This window comes from Corvus brachyrhynchos, unplaced genomic scaffold, assembly GCF_000691975.1.
Source record: "Corvus brachyrhynchos isolate BGI_N302 unplaced genomic scaffold, ASM69197v1 scaffold914, whole genome shotgun sequence".
Taxonomy (NCBI): Eukaryota; Metazoa; Chordata; class Aves; order Passeriformes; family Corvidae; genus Corvus; species Corvus brachyrhynchos.
This window is the reverse complement of record NW_008237467.1, coordinates 19950-38707: the sequence shown is the minus strand read 5'-3', so window position 1 is coordinate 38707 and position 18758 is coordinate 19950. Positions and strand designations below refer to the sequence as shown.

Genomic DNA, 18758 nt, shown 5'->3' with positions numbered 1-18758 from the left:
GCCCGCCGGCCTCCGCTGAGGCGTCGGGGCCGGGCTTGGGCGGCGGCGTGGCAGGTGCCAACCGGCCTCTCTCCTTCTGCAGGCTGACTCGGTACATCGTGCTGCTGTGCTTCGCCAAGGTTTTGAAAGCCGTGGGGCTGTTTGAATCCTATGATCTCCTGAAAGTGGTCCACCTCGTGCAGTTTATCTTCGTAGTGCAGCTGGGGTGAGTGTGCAAGCGTTGGAGCCTTGTTCCCCACTGCTTTGGTTCTTTGTCAGCATCAAACTTGTAATCCTGCATTATGTTGTTATCGTTTACTCGAAGAGAAGAAGGCATAATAGTGAATCCGGGAAGTTCATAGCAGTGTTTTTGCTTCACATTTCTGTTCACTGCAATTTCAGTATCTTGGAATGTCTCAAGTTGGAAGTGACCCATAAGGTCCATTGAGTCCAACTCTCTGCTCCTCATACAAATATCTGAAACTTAAACATATGATCAAGAGTGTTGTCCAGATACTCCTTGAGCTCTGACAGGCTTGGAGCTGTGACACTCCTGGGGAGCCAGTTACCACCTGGAGGCCGGCCACCCTCTTAGTGAAGAACCTTTCCGTAATGCACAGTGTGGATTTACTCTGATGCAGTGTTAGTCCATCTCATGCCCTGTCATTGGTCACCAGAGATCAGCACCTGCCCCTCTACTGAGGAAGGTGCCACGAGGTCACCCCTCAGCCTTCTCTAAGCTGAGCAAACCAAGTGACCTCAGATACTCCTGTTGCCCTTGAGACCTTACACCATCTCGGCTGCCTCCCCCAGACACAGTCTAACAGTTTCTAGCATGGAGGCTCCTAAAACTGCACACAAGACCTGAGCTGAGACCACATCAGTGCATTGCAGAGCATTGCAATCATGTCCCTCGAGCAGCTGGTGATGCTGTGCTTGAATGCAAATGCACCCCAGGACACAGCTGACCCTTTTTGTTGACCTATATTCAACTTGCCATCAACCCAGACCTCCAGATTTCTTTCTGTGGGGCTGCCTTCCAGCCTTTTGTTCCCTTCTTTGTGCATACAAGCAGGGTTATCCCACCACAGATGGAGAATCCAGCACTTTCTCTTGTTAGATTTCATATTGTTGGCAGTTGTCCAGCTCTCTAGTCTTTCCAAATGTCTCTGTAAGGCCTCTCTGTGCTCGAGAAACTTCAGTGTTTTTCCAGCTTCAAAGGTGGGCCTACTCTGACAGTGCTCACAGTGCTGGTGGTCATGGTGTGACTGTTGCTCCAACTGGCAATCAAGTATGACACAACTGTGCCCTCACTTTCCCCCATCCCAGGGGGCTAGGGAGAAGAATCAGGAGGAAAACAAAAAGAAAAACTCGTGGGTTGAGATAAGAAGAGTTTAATAATTGAAATTAACAAGTTAATGAATTATTAGTAAGTTAATAAGCCAAATATAGTAATAAAAGGAAGGGAGAGAGAAAACTTGATAAAAACAAGTGACATACAATGCAACTGCTAACCACACAATGACTGATACCCAGCCCACCCCCAAATCACAATCAGCCCCCCTTCTGGATAGCTTCCTCAGTTTATATACTGAGTATATGGCATTTATGGTCTGGAACATCCCTTTGGCCAGTTCAGGCCAGGCCTCCAGCCCATCCTGCCTTCCAGCTTGTTGTGCACCTGCTTGCTGCCAGAGCATGTGAAACTGAGAAGTCCTTGATTTTGGATAAGCGGTACTAAGAAACTACCAAAACTGTGTTATCAACATTGTTCTCACACTGAATCCAAAACACAGCACTGCACCAGCAATAGCACTGGAGTAGCAGCTACTGAGAAAAAAATGTCTCAGTCCAAGCTGAAATCAGGACACTTGGGCACATCCAAATTTTGTTAACAAGGGTGTAGAGGATAAGCTTTCTTTTTTATAGTTTGTGTTCCTGTAGTTCTTATCAGATTCAGTTGTTGTTTTTCCCAGATTGAGGGCTGAGGTATGAAAGCTGATAGCAAATACGCAGAAACAACCTTTGCAGACAAAATCCTGCTTCCTGTTTACTTGATGAGATGTAGAGGAGCATTAATGTAATAAACTTGACAGAGTTGGAACAGTTGGAACTCCTGTTTTTTCCTTTTATTTCATATTCATGTACATTTCTGGACTTCTCTCTTGCACCATAGGTTTTTTTTTTGCCCATCACTTTTGATCCCACTTGAAAAAGTTGTGTGCTGTGTCTTCTATTCCTACAGGACTGTGTATTCAGCATTCTATATATGAGTAAGCCTTTTGGTATATCTATCTTGCTAATAAAAATCAGTATTATTTCTCTTCAAAACTTCTGAGATCAGTTATTTTGATTTTTGTAAATAACAAGTCGACTTCTTATTAGCCATTTTCTCAAGAACTGGCATTTGAAGTCGACCAGAACTGAAGTTCATTGTCATCATTGTAGTACTGGTATTTGACACTGGTAATGCAGCAGGGAAAATACAATCAGTGGATGTGGTCAGTGTGGCCTGTTAATGGAAAAAAATGTGGAGGAAGCCATTTTGTAAACTGAGCCAGATATGAGAGACCTAGTTGTTTAGATCTGGTTTGAATAAAAAGCTGACTGCTAATACACTAGTAGACAAAACTTTCTCCTTTTGACAGGTCTGCTTTTTTTATGGTTTTGTTCCAAAAACCGTTTTCTTCTGGAAAAGTGGTAACCAAGCGTCAGGTGAGTTGACATATGTAAGAGTGACTTGCATCTTTGTAAATATTCTTGGCAATATGGCTTTTGCCAAAAGTGAAAGGGGAACAAAGATTACTCCACTTAAAAGATGTGGTTACAGTTTCTAGAGGTGTGCAACTAGCTCAGTGTCTTGTGGGCTAAAACACTCAATGTTCTTAGCTTTTGTCAGCTTCTTTTGAGAGTGTAGTGAAAAGACTGGTCCTTATTGCCATTCAAGCATCTACTTTGAGGAGTGGATTTTCAAAAAGAGTCTTAAGCTTAGTCAAAAAGCTAAGTCTACTTAGCTGACTTTGACAGTTAGACAGGCAATTTCTGGACTGCCAGAATGTTGAAATGCTCCAGTCTTGTCCCTCAGAACAGAAGAGTCCTTTCTGCATGTGATGAGGGCCTGATCTAACTGCTTGTCAAACCTTTGTGAGTTCCCAGTATCCCAAGGAGTTGAGAGTGGGGTCGGGTTGGAACCTGCTGATTTGTAAGAAATAAATTTTCTTCACCTGCTTCATATTCATCTTGGATTTATGTAATTATGTGTGCAAAAACTTGATCCAGTGTGTACGCTAAGTAGACAGAATCTGAAGGAAAGGCTCAAAGTGTTCCTTGTGTCAGCTGCTTTCATGACTAGATATGTATAGCAGAATTTTAAAAGTGTGAATAGGAATAAATGGCATCTTTGATTTGAATTCAGAAAAATCTGTCCATACATGGTTTTACTGTTGCTAAAAAAATTTAAATTCTAGATTTCGAAGATATTATATTTGTTGTAGGTACTTTGTCTTGTTTAACATATTTCCAAAATTAATTTCTTTTCTTCTAAAACTTGCATTTAAAGTTAATAATGTATTGAATATCTGAATTACAGCCTGCTTCCTGAAGAAAGAATTTAACATACGCATAAATATTTGTAAGCATAAGGTCTTAGTCTCAATTTTGTATGGTTTATCTAGTTCTTTTTATGTTTATCCAGTATATACAATAGATTAAAAAGTAGGTAAATGGACTTGCTATTTTTTTCAACCATTTTTCAGGCTTTTTGTTGAAGAGAACGCAAACAATGTTACAGAATCTAGTACTGTGGTAGAAAAAAAAATTCTGGTTCACAGTATGTCCAAATAAATCTTAGTTGCCTGGCAAAGTAGCTAAGAAGACAATCATACTTTAAATTGTAATTATAGAACTTAAAAAGCACATATCTTCCCCTCAATTTCTACAGCTATTGTGTTAAAACAATGCTAGTAATAGGGTGTTTATTTTGAAACTCTGGAGAAAATGATAATGAAATACCTTTCTTTTGTAGTGGATCAAAATTTTTAAGCATGCTGTTGTTGGATGTATCATTTCACTCTTGTGGTTTTTTGGCCTCACTCTTTGTGGACCACTGAGGTAAATACATATCTACTGTAAATACTGTTTTTCTTTTGTGATCCTTCCCTGTCTTGCTCCTTTGCTTTTTGTTTTCTGTCCGTCAGATCATGCTGCTAGCCACTTAATGTATATTTCGAAAATTTATTGAGTCCTTATGAATTTTCCTGTGAAATCTTTAGTGCTTGGAAGAAAGTACATATACTTTCTGTAGGTATTTAAGTGTGTAATTTTCTTCACTGCTTCTTTTATGAGATGCCAGTGAAATTCTTGATAATGCTTAAACACTTGATGTGAGTGATACATCAAGGTCACAGAATGTATTTTTTGTCATTTCCCTGCCATTAGTGTAATGCCAATTGTTTATTTACCTGTTTGGAGTCCATGGCTTGACGGCTAGTGCTAGCAGCTGGTATTCCTTTGACAGGCAAATAGAATCAATTTCTGCACTGGTTGCGGGGTACTTCTTTATCTGGTTGGCTGTGTGCTCTGTGTTGAAATTGGGTAACATTAGTGCATGTACAGGTAAAACCATTTGTGCTGTGTGTTAGCACTATTGACTGAGTAATTATACAAGAGTAGCTAGACTTACAAAAATGAAGGTTAATATATTGGAAAGCATGTTTCACAAGAGAGAGGAAAGTAAAGCCTTAAATTATACATTTATGAATGTGAAGTTTTATCATCTACACAGGAGAAGGCATACCTGAGAGTAATAATGCTGTGATTAAGTTATTACTCTCATATCTTTCTGGATGCTGGCAGCCTGCCCAAACAGAGCCATTTACATGGGTCCTAGCATGTTGTATTGCTATGCAGAGGATTGCAAAAGCACTTGGTAAACTTGACAGCAATAATTACTTCCATGTTCTGCTCAGAAAAGCTGTCATTACAGCTTGTTAGGCAGCCTTTGCTGTCTCAAGGAGGTAGTGTGTCAGCTAGACTTTTTTATTTTGAACAATTAAGAGGTTTTGGCATAAGCTACTAGGTTATCAGCCCCTCAATAAACAGAGTGCCATGCAACAGAACAGGATGTCTTTTTTTCTCTGGGAGCAGAAGCTGGTTTAGAGGAGGTATTGTAGTGGGAATATTAAGTCCATCTTGAGTAAGTTAGTATCTTGTGTTGTTAGAAGAAAATACAATTTAAAGTTATTTGTAAATTAATAATTTTAATCTGTTCCTTGATTTAGGAAGTTCTTGTTTTGTAACATGTATAAATGTCTGCAGCTAGATCTATTGCTGGTGAAGGGAAATTGATCTGTGTTTATTCTTTTTAATTGCTTAAACCTGCTGTTGTAATCACAGGATAAATCTTCGTTGTGTCATTAATTTTAGCTGAAATAGTGTATATCAAGGTTGTGAGGTAAACTCATGGTAAATGGAGTATTTATTTCACTTTTTTATAGAACGTTGTTACTGTTTGAGCACAGTGATGTGGTTGTGCTGTCACTCCTTAGTGTCTTGTTCACAAGCTCAGGTGGAGGACCAGCAAAGGTATTTAAAAATCTATTTTACCAAACGTAAAACATACTGAATCCTATAAATTCAAGTACTTCTTTACCTGAAGCAAACCGTGGTTCAGATCCATGTTCATAGAAATATGTGCTTTTTTAGTTTAATTAGTGGTGGAATTTTAAGATGTACTACTTGAATTAATAAATACGGCATTGAGAGGTAACCAGTACGTGAAGGTGTTGGATATCCATGGCAGATACCTGAGAAGTTTTTCTATTTATGGGCAGAAAAGAACCTTGAGAATTATTTTTGCACTTCAGCATTCTTTGTAATGGGATTTTGGGTTCAAACTGGCAAAAGAACATCGTGCATGTGGTGGTCCTGACCCTTAGACATTGAAGTCCAGCAATACAGTCTCCAGTTCCTGGCCTAGAATCTTCAGTGTGTTTATCTTTTCACATACATCATTTCTTTCTGCCAGGAAGTTCTCTTAAGTACTTTTATGTCTGCATGATCCTGTGTGTGCTGAATACTTAGGCCCTTTCATTTAACTGAAGACCTATACTTGAGGCGTGCTCTGTCTCCAGTCCCGCTGTACATACTTTTGCAAGGTGTTCTCTAAATGTGCCCAATCAGCCCTAAATTGAATGAACTTATCCCAATACCTAGCAGTTTTGAGCACTTTCACTCAAAAACAGTAACAGGTGGAGGAAAATACCTGCTGTTATATACCTGAGGCGAGAAGGGAAGTCTCAACTTTGGTACCATCTCAGGCTGTAAGTTCTGAAATCTGTGTCTCATAACTCCACTGGAATCCCCTAAGCACTTTCAGGCAGCCTTAGAGTAAAGTCACAGTCATCTGCACTGACAACTCTATGCTCACCCCATGCAAATTGAGAAGCTTAGGGCATCCAGCATGAAGATCATGCTGAAGACAAATTATTTTCTCCAGCCAGCTGCCAAAAGGATAGATGTAGAGCTTCAGAGATTCTTTGTCAATCTGTATCTTAGTGGGCCACATTTGGTAATTAAGCTGCATATCTTAAGGCAGCAGAAACAAGGGAGCAATAACCCTGTCCTCTGAACGTTTCAGCTTTATGAAATGAACTGATCAGATAGCTTTCTGAAACAAGAATGTGATAGCTCTATTGGACTTTAGAAGATTGTAATAGTATTTTTCAGACACAGAGCTCAGTATGTAGCTAAGATAATGAATACCAAAAATTGCAGTGGTTTAAATCTGGGTGGTGAAAGCTGTGGGAGCTGGGATTTCATCACTACCTCTGTCCTTTCCCCACAAAAGCACCTCAGAGCTGTTCTTTCCCTTAGTCTTTGCATAATTCCCTAGCCTTTAGGTCCTGTAAGACAAAATTCAGTAGTTTGTACAGATCTTGTTTGTAGCTCATTGAAGCTACAAAACATTGAATCATCAGGCTGAAGTAGCAGTGCATTCTGGCAGGCAGAAACACACCATGAAGAAGAAAGTAATCACACTTAAAGTTTGTAGGATACCAGCTTCTAGCTTGCTACAGTGGTGATGTGTCCTGAGTTATCTGGTAAGTCTGAAAATCAGAAAAAATGTGAAATGATATTGTCATGGCCACTTTCTTAAAAATAATAGGGGTTTCATTCATGGTTTTCTTTCTGCAATATGTTACATAGATCAGGAAGCAGGGAAGGAGGGGACTTACTTCCTGGATTTTTTGATAGTAATCTATTGTAGCAGATTGTAGAAATACTTAGGGGTTTTTGTTGTTTGGTTGTTTATTGTTTGTTTGGTTTTTTTACAGACAAGAGGTGCTGCATTTTTCATCATAGCTGTCATCTGCTTACTACTTTTTGATAATGATGACCTCATGGCTAAAATAGCAGAACATCGTATCCTTTCTTGTTACGTGTAACAGCAAGTGACTCTTACTACTGGAGCAGAGAAAATGTGAAATTGAGTGTACTGAATTAAATTATAATTCGACTGTTTACCCAGCACTGCCAAGCACACCACTAAATCGTGTCCCTAAGTGCTACGTCTTCATGTCTTTTAAGAGCTGCCAGAGATGTTCACTCAGCCACTTCGCTAGGCACCCTGTTTCAGTGTTTGATAATCCTTTCTGTGAAGAAAAGATCAACACTGCCACCGAGCTTGGTGTCACCTGCCAACTGCCTGAGGATGCACTTGATCCCCTTGCTCAGATCACTGATAAAGGTATAAAACAGGACTGGCCCCAGTACTGAGCCCTGGGGAACAGCGCTGGTGACTGAACCGCAGCTGGATATAACTCCACAAATCACCACTCTGGGCCCAGCCATCCAGACGGTTTTTTACACAGTGAACATGCACCTGTCCAAGCCAGGAGCAGCTGGTTTCTCTGTGAAGATTGTGTGGGAAATGGTGTCCAAGGCTTTACTGGAGCCCACGCATCCACAGCTTTTCCTTCATTCACTAGGCAGGTCACGTTGTCATAGAAGATCAGGTTGGTCAGTCAGGACCTGCCTTTCACAAACCCATGCTGGGGGCTGGGCGCAATCCCCTGGTTGTCCTGCACATGCCAACACACCATAAAGCTCAGTTTGCTTACATCTGCTTTCTGTGTTCTGCTACCTTTGCGTATTCTTGTTGTTCCTGGTTAAAAAAAAAAAAGAAAATCAAATGAAACTCTTCCTTAATTTTTTATTTAGCTGAGGGGCATCATGACAGTGCTCTCACTCATGTTCTGTATACAATCATTGCTTTCCTGGGTGTTGCAGATCACAAGGTAAATAAGTATTTTAGAATATCTATCTAAAGTTTTGTAGGTAAGCTATTCACCAGCTCAGAGCTAATCCATGCCGGAATGAAAACCAAAAGGTTGAACATCCCCACCCCATATTGGAACTGAACTAGCACTGTAATTTTTGCATACTGATCAGAGTATGAAGAGCTTCAATAAAGCAAGCTAAACCATGTAATATTCAGCCTCTAAAGCTGGTAAGGACTTCGCTGTAGTGCATAACCTAAAAAGTCTCATTAAAATTACCATGAAATATTCTGTCATCAGTGTTCTGGATTTTTATAATGCTTTGTGTACAAGCCATTTCTTACTTTTGTTGCCTGTGTTTTGTTGGTGCATCTTTAGCTTTCCCTAGTTTTTCCTTTACATTAAACTGGTATTTGAAGACCCAGATTCTGATACCTCTCAGTAAGATAGTCCAGTTGTAATTGGTGGTATGAATAGCTGTCTATCATAACCTTACTATATGGGGTTACCTGGCTGATTGAGTTGTGTTAGCTTAGTCTTGCTGAAGTGGCTTCATTAAGGACTAAAACAGAAAAAAGATGTGGAGCAACTGAGAAAGTGTTACTATAAAAATAAACCAAATGTTAGAAAGACTGGTTAATGGTGCACAAAAGCAAGTGTGATCTAAGGGAGATGAGATGCTGTGTATCTTGTAATTAATTTACAGAACAATTTTGAAAGAGTATATTGTAAAGAAATGTGATACAATATGATCAAAGGTAAGTAGATGAAAAGGTTATGAAAGGTCTAGAGGACAAGATATGTGAACCTTTGGGGGTTTATGTATGCTTTCAACACAATTTTAATAATGGAAGATGGAAAAAACAAGCTTTGGGTGATTTTTCTTCCTCAGGTGGTGTTTGCTACCGTTTTGCTGCTGGTGTATGCCAATGAACACTATCAAGAGTTTAAAATTCAGCTCATATTAGGCTGTTGGGAATAGTGCTAAGCTATCCTAGTTTTGGTTTTTGTTGTCAGGTTAAGAAAAGCACATTAATCTTCTCTCCATGTGTCACTGTGTTTGGAGTGAGGTTTTTGGTACTTAAGAAATGCTAATGGAATCCCTTTATGTCTCCAGGGTGGAGTACTGCTTCTGGTACTCGCATTGTGCTGTAAGGTTGGTTTTCACATGGCATCCCGAAAACTATCTGTAGATGTAGGTGGAGCCAAGCGTCTTCAAGCTTTGTCTCATCTTGTTTCCGTCCTTCTTTTGTGCCCATGGGTTATTGTTCTCTCTCTGACAACAGAGGTAAGGTAATAAATACAAAGATAAATTTTATTTTTAAATGCTTTTGAAGTGCAATTTAAATATTTCCTTTAAGATACCTTTAAAATTACCAAAGTTGCTGTCTTTATTTTTTAGTAAGCTTTGTTTGAATTTTTTCCATTACGCTTTTCTTCTATATTTGTTTTTGTGTGATACTATCTGTGTGATACTTTAATTTCCTCTTTTGTGTGATAACTGTATTTCATCCTTCTAGTTCAGAAATTTTATCTTGAGTTCATCTACTAACTTTTCACAAGCATTAATGACTATATAAATACAGCGCTCTTTTATCCCTAAGAAGTAGATTATTTATTGTCATTTTAAAAAATGCTCTTTCTGCCTGCATGCATAGGGAGAGTGGGCCTTTGCAACCATGGCATTGCATATGGTATTCCTTTTAAGAATGTGAAAGTATGTAAAATAAAGTACTTTAGTGCACTTTAGACCTATGTCTCTTTCTATATCTGGAATGATGTGTTTATATGATAAAGTCTAAAAGTATTTATGTTTTATGGATTAGTGAAAACACTTGTAATTCAAGTTAACAAGCTTTAATGCTATAAATACAATCACTCTTCTGGTGAGCAGTCCTGTTTGAAATTTATTTTTTGTTGCAGAGTAAAGTAGAGTCTTGGTCTTCTCTCATCATGCCTTTCGTAACAGTCATCTTCTTTGTTGTGATCCTGGATTTCTATGTGGAGTCCATATGCTCTGTGAAGATGGAAGCTTCCACGTGTGCTCGATACGGATCCTTTCTTATTTTCATTAGTGCACTGCTTTTTGGCAACTTTTGGACACATCCAATAACAGACCAGCTACGAGCTATGAACAAGCCACCTCACCATGAAAGCACAGAGCATGTTCTTTCTGGAGGGGTGGTAGTGAGTGCTGTCTTCTTCTTTTTATGTACGTATTCTAAATTGTGGTTAAATCTGTGGTCTTGTGTAACTGGCAGGCCAGTTAGAAAATTGAGGTGTGCGGAATTCTTTTGGATGAGCTTTTATGGATTCTTTTGAATAAGGCAGCCTGTAGCTTTTCACTCTTTTACTGTCTGTCGGGAAGGAAAAAAAGGAATGTGATAGATCTTTTGTGGAAGTGATGATCTAATTTTACATAGCAATGAAATCTAATGATAAATCTCAAGATGAAGTTGACAATCACTTCGTTGCCTGCAAACTTCATGTAAACTTTGATTGTTGATTAAACACATTATAAACTAGCTGTGAAGCTTAGAAACAGCAACAAAAACTTCAATACTTTCCTTGCAGCTGCCAATATCCTGTCCTCCCCCTCCAGGAAAGGGCAGAAGGGTACCCTTATTGGCTATTCCCCTGAAGGCACTCCTCTCTATAACTTCATGGGTGATGCGTTACAGCAGAGCTCTCAGTCATTGCCCCGGTTTATTAAGGAGTCACTGAAACAAATCCTTGAGGAGTATGATTCTAGGCAGATCTTCTATTTCTTGTGCCTAAATCTGGTAAGTGCATGGCTTTTTTCTTCAAACCAATCACAGTAGTGCATATATAATACAATAAGAAGAGTCATTCTTTAAAAGATTCCCATAATCAACTGGTTTGACAGTGACCTTTGATAGAGTAATTTAATTAGTGGTCACTGTTTTATTGTCACAGTGTCACACTGGTTCTATGTATAAGGGTTGCACCAGTAACTGAATATGTGTATGACAGTATGTTTAAGGTTGACTTCAATGTTGCCAGCAGATAAGGTGAAACTGATAAGGTCTTCAAGGATGGGGACGACAAAATAGAAGGTGTGGGATTGATTAGGGTCATTTTGGAGTAGGCTAGTTTTATTTCTAGCTTCTCTTTCTTGAAAGGAAAAGATGATGCAGTATCAAATTTGATAGAACCTCATTTGTAAAGATCTCCAGGAAAATAAGGGGAGAAACTTGAAGTATCCTTGTTAACTGTAAGGAATTCCATTATGGAATATGAAAGATTGGAAAAAAGTTTTTAGGCAGATGAATTAATAGTAGTAAAATGTATGTGGTAAATGTATGTATTAAAAATGATTCCTTGCGTATCCTTCTCAAAATCAGTTCCTAAGATTTAAACAGTCAACTTACTGGTGGAGAAAATGTTGGCATAACAGATTTATAGACAGCATTACTTTTACACTAATGATATGTCAGATCAGAGCTCTTCCATTTTTAATGATAAAATGCTTAGAATTTTGTCTGCAGAATGTTAGTTTAAAATTCAAAATGAAAACTTAAATTCACTCCTGTAAAGAGTTGGGTTTTTATGTGTGAGGCTGTAAGGAGAGTAGGTTCAAAAATGTCTCTTCATAGACTTGGAATGCGTCACGGATTTCACTGGAGGAGAGAAAAAATGGTCTAGAAATACTTTGAACAATAGCTCTGAAAAATATTGAGGGTTCTGTGAAAAGAATATCCTTCTATCTACAAAAACATTAATATAGAAGTTAATATTTGAAAAATTAAAACTCTTATTTTGTTTTAGGCTTTCACTTTTGTGGAGCTTTTTTATGGAGTATGGACCAATAGCCTTGGTCTTATTTCTGACGGCTTTCACATGCTTTTTGACTGTTCTGCGTTAGTGATGGGGCTTTTTGCAGCTCTGATGACAAGGTGGAAAGCAACTCGCATATTTTCATATGGGTATGTATCTTGGGTTCTTTAAGGACTATTTGAAACTTAATTCTTGCTCATTTTCAAAATGTCCTTGTTTGGGATATTTTACTAATGCATGCTTCTGTGGGCTTTTTACTGTGTCTCTTCTGTTCTATTTGTGCTCATGCTATTCTCTTCTTACCTCTGCAAAAAATATGTCTGAAATGTAATTTTCACTTACCTCTACAAGTAAAACTTCTATCAATGTGAATATCATTTAGAAATTACCTCATTCTATGTGTTTATGTCAAACAAAAATCTATGTTAAAAATCAGTGTTCACATGAAGATCTAGATTCAGCTGATATAATTAAACTTATATGTTTGCATAACAGTTTAGCAATTTGAAGCCCTGAATGGGCAGTATATTTAAGAGAATTCTTCTATACTGCTTTATCCTAATGGAGTTTGGACAGTTCGAAACTGGCAACCTCTTGATCAGAAAAAAAATAACTTAGAAATTCAGGTGCGATTCCGTGACATTGAGGAAAAAAATCATAGCAATCTTAATGCTGTATTAAAAGAATTACAACTTTATTTATTATAACTTTGACATTTGTTCAGAGTACCTATTCTTCACTCTCAAAAGTATGTGTATTTACTTTCAGGTATGGACGTGTAGAAATTCTCTCTGGATTTATTAATGGCCTCTTTCTGATGGTGATTGCTTTCTTTGTCTTCATGGAATCAGTGGCTAGACTGGTGGATCCTCCAGACATAGATACAAACATGCTAACTGTAAGTTTTGTCCTTCTGTTTCAGTGTAGTTTTGCAGTTAATGGTTAATTTATGTTTATCTCCAGGGTGTTAGTCCTTCCAGTATCTGAAGGGAGCTTTCAGGAGAGCTGGAGAGGGACTTTTTACCAGGGCATTTAGCGACAGGACAAGAGGGAATGGCTTCAAACTGAAGCAGGGTACGTATAGATTAGATACTAGAAATAAATTAGATATTAGGAAGGAATTCTTTACTGTGAAGACGGTAAGGCACTGGAACAGGTTGCCCAGAGAAGTTGCGGACTTCCACAGTTTTCCTTAATTAAGTGCATGGTGTTTCTGGTTCTAGAAAAACAAGTTTGTTCTAGAAAATGAGTTTGAATACCTGTGAGGATGCAGTGAAGTTAAAGACTTTTCTCCCTCTCACAGCCGGTTTCTGTTGGAGGGCTGATTGTAAACCTTGTTGGTATCTGTGCCTTCAGCCACGCTCACTCCCACGGGGCTTCTCGGGGAGGCTGTCCTGCACATGATCACAGCCATTCTCACCATGGCCACAGCCACAGCCACGGGCACGGCCATTCCCACAGTGACCATGGCCACAGCCATGGACATTCTCATGGATCCTCTGGAGGAGGCATGAACACCAACATGAGAGGCAAGTACAGATTGTTGAATCATAAGTGATGTACATGATTTCTAGGAGACTGAAGATTTTCAGAATCAGACTTATGCAGTACTATGCATCAATCTAAAAAGTGCTCTCAAGGAGTGATCTGACAGCCATTAAATGTGCTATACAGGAATTGCTCAAACCATTAATGAATTTAACTTGAAGAAACTTTAAATGTTTCTATGCATATATCTTTAATACATAAGGAACAATAAAAAGCAGTAATCTACAGTCTTCACTAACATTAATAAAGATCACTGTAAACCATAGTCAAAAAGCTTAAAGTCCTCATTTCTAAGTTCAAACTGGAAATGAAGGTACAAGGTCTCTATTATTATAAAGATGCTACCATGCTTCTAGGTGTCATGTGACAGCTGGTTGTAAAAACCAGGGAAGGGGATAAGAAGCAGGGGAAAAAATACAGACCAGCAATAGAATATGCTTTTATTTGTGATTCAGAAGATAACATGCTAAAGAAAAACTTCCAAATCAAAAATCATAAGCTAACTGAGAAGGGCACTCTATATAAAACTTCAGCATAGGATTTTTTCTCTAGTATTTAGAAAGCAGTTATTTACCAACTGTCTGGCTTATAAAAAAAACCTATGAAGGAATGATGTTTTCTGTGTAAGCTTGTCAGAATATGGTAAATAGTCTCATGCTTCATAGGTTATTTTATGTCTTAACTCAGTTGGTTATCCTGATTATTCATATTCATTATGTCTGTCATTTTTGTAAAGTCTGCCTATACTCATGTTTCAATATTCTTTAAAATCCTGACACTTAACTAGCACTAATCTTACCAATGGTTGGAGAGTATTTTTCTATGCCCATTGAGTGTACATTGAGAATGAACCCACAATTAAAGCAGTAGAAGGTACAACATTCATAGCAGTAGCACAAAGACAATGCTCTTGTAAAATTGGAGTAGAATTGGCATACAAAAACCAACCAGTACATTCATGTGTGTCCACATTAGCAAGTCAATGCATGTACACTGATCTTTTAACTCTCCATTAAGGATCAATGAGTCCTTATGTACAGTGTTAAATGATTATGCTATATTGTACAAATCCCACTAACAATTTACAGACTATTCTCATATACTTTAGTCTGTGGATGCCTACCTAGATCATTGCCCTATAGAGTAAAAATTGTTTTTACATTAATTTGTAATTAAACATTAGAAAAGCGAAATATTTAGTGTATTTTGTCCCAGGTTAGGCAGCGAGTCATCTCTGTTTGAGGATATTTAGTAAGCCTTACTAAGTTTCTGCTGTTGAACATATATGTACATTTTAGACAGAACTGTTAATTACTTTGTTTGTTTTGGTTTTAGGTGTGTTTCTGCATGTGTTAGCAGACACTCTTGGCAGTGTTGGTGTTATTGTATCCACGATATTTATTCAGCAATTTGGATGGCTCATAGCTGATCCACTCTGCTCTCTCTTTATTGCTACATTGATTTTTCTTAGTGTTATCCCACTATTGAAAGATGCCTGTCAAGTGCTTTTGTTGAGGATACCTCCAGAGCAGGAAAAAGATCTGCATGCTGCTTTGGAAAAGGTAAAATTATAAACGTTTTCGTATACAAACATACAAAGCTGTAACTGTTTTTAATGATTATTAAACTCAAGCCGTTTGGTCAGACAGCTTCTGTTGCCTTAGACAACTTCATGTCTCAGGTTGTTTAAAATCTATTTTGCAGAGAAGTGACAAAATGACTAGTTCTAATGATAAAAGTGGGTTTGCAGCTAAAAAGACTTCCATTGTTTTTTGCTTTTATGAGTAGCCCATGATTTCAGACAAGTATGGTAACAGTGTGGTAAATGTACCACACTGTAGTACTAAGAAAGTAATATGGCACTTCCCCAAACCTGCCTTTTTAAACTTACGAACATTCAGGCTACAGGATTATATAATGAGCTTGTAATGTCAAGGTTTCTGATTTGTCCGTATCATGAAGGGTATACTGGTTCACAGGAGGTAGGATGGCAAAAAAAGAGCTGTTTCTTTCTAATTACCTTCTGTTTCTAGTCTGTTCTCTTCCTGTCTGGTGCAGTATGGCATCAGCTGTGAGGCTGTACCTAGTCTTTGCTATTGCTTCATTTGAAGTTCCTGACCAGAATCATAGTGTGGACCTCAGTGTGGAGAACTCCTCTCTGTAAAAGAATGAGTTAAAAGTTCTTTGAGGATGCTATCAACTAGAGGCTTCAAGGAAGAGTATGCTTATGGTGTCCTGTCAGTTAGTAGAGGGGGAAGTACGTTCTTGTCTGCATGAGAAAGAAGGGAATGGGAATTGTCTGGGAGAGATTTTTTATGTAGCGAAAGGAAAGTAAGGTGCAGAGTGTGGTTTCACTTTTTCATGAAGGAAGACTAATTCTGAGAGACTGGAGAAGAAGAAAGTACTTTTTGAGAACAATCAAAGGCCAGTTCATTAAAAAATAGAAGGAAAGCATTTTAAAAATTACATCACAGTAAAACAGTGTGCTTGCTGTAGGTTGACCTCGGCCAGCAGCCAGATATCCATACAGCCACTTGCTCACTCCCCTCCTTTCCCACCACCACCACTGCTAGTGGGTCAGGGGAGCATAAGCAAGAAAACTCAGGAACAATTTAACAGATGAAGGAAGAGCAGTGGAAAAAAGGAAAAAAAAGTGGTGTACCACCTCCCTCAAGCAGACCGATACCCAGACGGTCTCCAAACAACAGCCACCTTGGAAGCCAGAATCCCCACTTCATTCTCTACCCCAGCTTTTACTGCTGAACAAGGTGTTATATGGCACGCAGTGTTCCTGTGGACAACTTGGGTCAGCTGCCCTGGCTGTGTCACCTCCCTACTTCTTGTCCATCCCCAGCCTACCCACTAGGGCAAGGGCAAAGTGGGAAAAATACAAAGCCTTGAAACTGTCTGATAGCAAAGAGAAGCCAGAACAGTCCAGCAATAGCTGGTGTGATAACACACATTGGTGTGTTATCAAAAAGGTTTTAGGCAGAAATCCAAAACACAGCACCTTACCAGCTGCTCTGAAAAACCATCACAGCCAATCCAGAACAAAGATCAATTTGAAAAAATCATAAATTATGGAAAAGAAGTTATGTCTCTGAATTAAGTTCAGCTATGATAACTAAATATAGCTGCTAAACAGTGAGGTAACAAGTGCCCTGGTAGATGCCAAACCAGCATTCTGATTAGTCTATCCATATATGTTCCTATGATCTGTTTACTAAATCAGGGGATTTTTTTCCTCATCCTGTTTAGCATTGATCTTCTGGGGTTTTCATTTAGTTTGACTTTTACCTTCTAGAATTTTACGGTAGTAGCAAGATGACCGACCTTTCAAAACAAGATATTTCTGAATATAGCTTATTTGGAAAGCTGCTGTGCTACACAGTTTTGTTTCCTTGTAAAATATTATCCACCAATAGCCATGTACATATACAAGTTTAAAATTACTTAATTGTTGCTAATGAAATTTCTTCACAGATTCAAAAAATAGAGGGAGTCATATCCTACAGAGATCCTCACTTTTGGTGTCACTCTGCAACTGTTGTGGCAGGCACAGTACATGTGCAAGTAGTATCGGATGTGATGGAACAGAGAATTGTACAGCAGGTAAAGTGCAAGGTTTTTAGACTCTTAATTTCCTACTCGACATCTCCCTTTCAGTCATAGACCGAAGTTTCAAGCTGACACGTATGATTTTTTTTTGTAGTTCTCCATTATTGTCTGAGAGCTGATCTCTAACGCTGTACTGCCCCTTGCCTGCTAGCTTGAAATTAGCTGTGTAAAGAGTTGTTTTCTAGAACATCTGCCAAAACACTCACTGGTGAAAGTCGCACTCTATCTGCTCTGAGAAAAAAAGGGGAGGTGGAAAAACAGGCCTGCAAAACAGGGAATAAACAGTAGGGATATCTGGATGCTAATCACGCATTTATAACTGGATAGCCACTACCTGTCTGCCGTGGGTTTCTCTTTTCCTTAAAAAGATACATATTTCCTTATGCACCCAGTGTGCAGAAGTTGCAAAGCCATACCCTCTTAAGGTACTCTTTGCTTTCCAGAGAGTTGAATTCTTCACAGTGGTATACGGGGGGGGGTGATGTTTACGGCATTTCAGAGCCAGAATACTGCAAGTTACTGTGAGATACATATGAAGTACAATGCTGATGTTAACTGTACCATTCTGTTCAGGTCACAGCAATTCTGAAAGATGCTGGCGTAAACAACTTAACTGTCCAAGTGGAGAAGGAAGCTTATTTTCAACACATGTCCGGACTCAGTACAGGATTTCAGGATGTTCTCGCAATGACTCAGCAACTAGAATCCATGAAATACTACAAAGATGGTACTTACATCATGTGATACAAAGTTATATTTGCCAAAGGAGATGTAAATGGTCAAACTGTTGGATTCCCTATTGTATTTTTGCCAGGAAATCTTGCACATACATGTACAGAAACAAATGTACTATATATTCAAATTTTTGTAAGTGTACTATCTTTGTTAATTGGATTGAGATGCTTTTATAAAGGAAATAAGAAGGACTTGAGTACTTGCTGTATATGTGAAAATAGTCAAAATCCTATATACTATACTTGGTGTTTATTAAACAGAAGTCTTGCAAATTGTAGATGAGCACAGATATATTCCATACTTTCTTTCAAGTGTGGAACATCGGTTTTGTAATTTCTTGTTAGCAGTCAGAAATAGAAGTAGTTTATATTGGAATGCAAACATAATCAACTGGGAAATATTTTTCCTTTAAAGGATAGCTTGAAGACTCTTGGAATGAAAAAAAAGTTTATTATGGGGAGTAAAAAACATGAAATCCTGTGTTTTGCATAAATATACAGTTTTTACATTATGTCTCAGCATACAAATCTGATTTCTACACTTAATGCACCAGAGCAAATATACATTACCATTTTGCATTTGTATTGAACTATTTTTTTTAAGAAGAGAAATCCACAGATTTAACAGTGAGAAATAAGGAAGGGGGAAAAAATGAAGACACTTTTCTCTTTCCTGGGAAGACTCAGAATCATAAACCACTCTGTAAAATAAATCTTTTGTACTTTTTGTATGAATAACTGCAAATGCTAAGTTTGAAGGCTAGAATTAATAAATCAGTGAGCATCCTAGCACTCAACCAAA

The 18758-nt window shown here is 38.4% G+C and overlaps 1 protein-coding gene across 1 annotated transcript; it reads left to right on the top strand.

Annotated features, from left to right (window-relative positions):
* Positions 1 to 124: 124 nt before the first annotated feature.
* On the top strand, positions 125 to 18758 carry SLC30A5 (solute carrier family 30 member 5). The gene is made up of 15 exons (XM_008631582.2): positions 125 to 205; positions 2628 to 2694; positions 4004 to 4089; positions 5475 to 5562; positions 7314 to 7401; positions 8200 to 8276; positions 9376 to 9546; positions 10182 to 10470; positions 10833 to 11041; positions 12048 to 12205; positions 12825 to 12954; positions 13360 to 13585; positions 14940 to 15166; positions 17088 to 17216; positions 17796 to 18758. Exons 2-15 carry the CDS (start codon positions 2641 to 2643, stop codon positions 17964 to 17966), a joined length of 2103 nt encoding a protein of 700 aa, XP_008629804.2. The 5' UTR covers positions 125 to 205; positions 2628 to 2640; the 3' UTR covers positions 17967 to 18758.

Excerpts from the sequence above, each read along its gene's own strand:
- SLC30A5 (XM_008631582.2), top strand. The coding sequence starts at position 2,641 with ATGGTTTTGTTCCAAAAACCGTTTTCTTCTGGAAAAGTGGTAACCAAG. Across the intron at positions 2,695-4,003 it reads AAGTGGTAACCAAGCGTCAG|TGGATCAAAATTTTTAAGCA; the intron begins GTGAGTTGACAT and ends TTTCTTTTGTAG. Across the intron at positions 13,586-14,939 it reads CATGAACACCAACATGAGAG|GTGTGTTTCTGCATGTGTTA; the intron begins GCAAGTACAGAT and ends TTTTGGTTTTAG.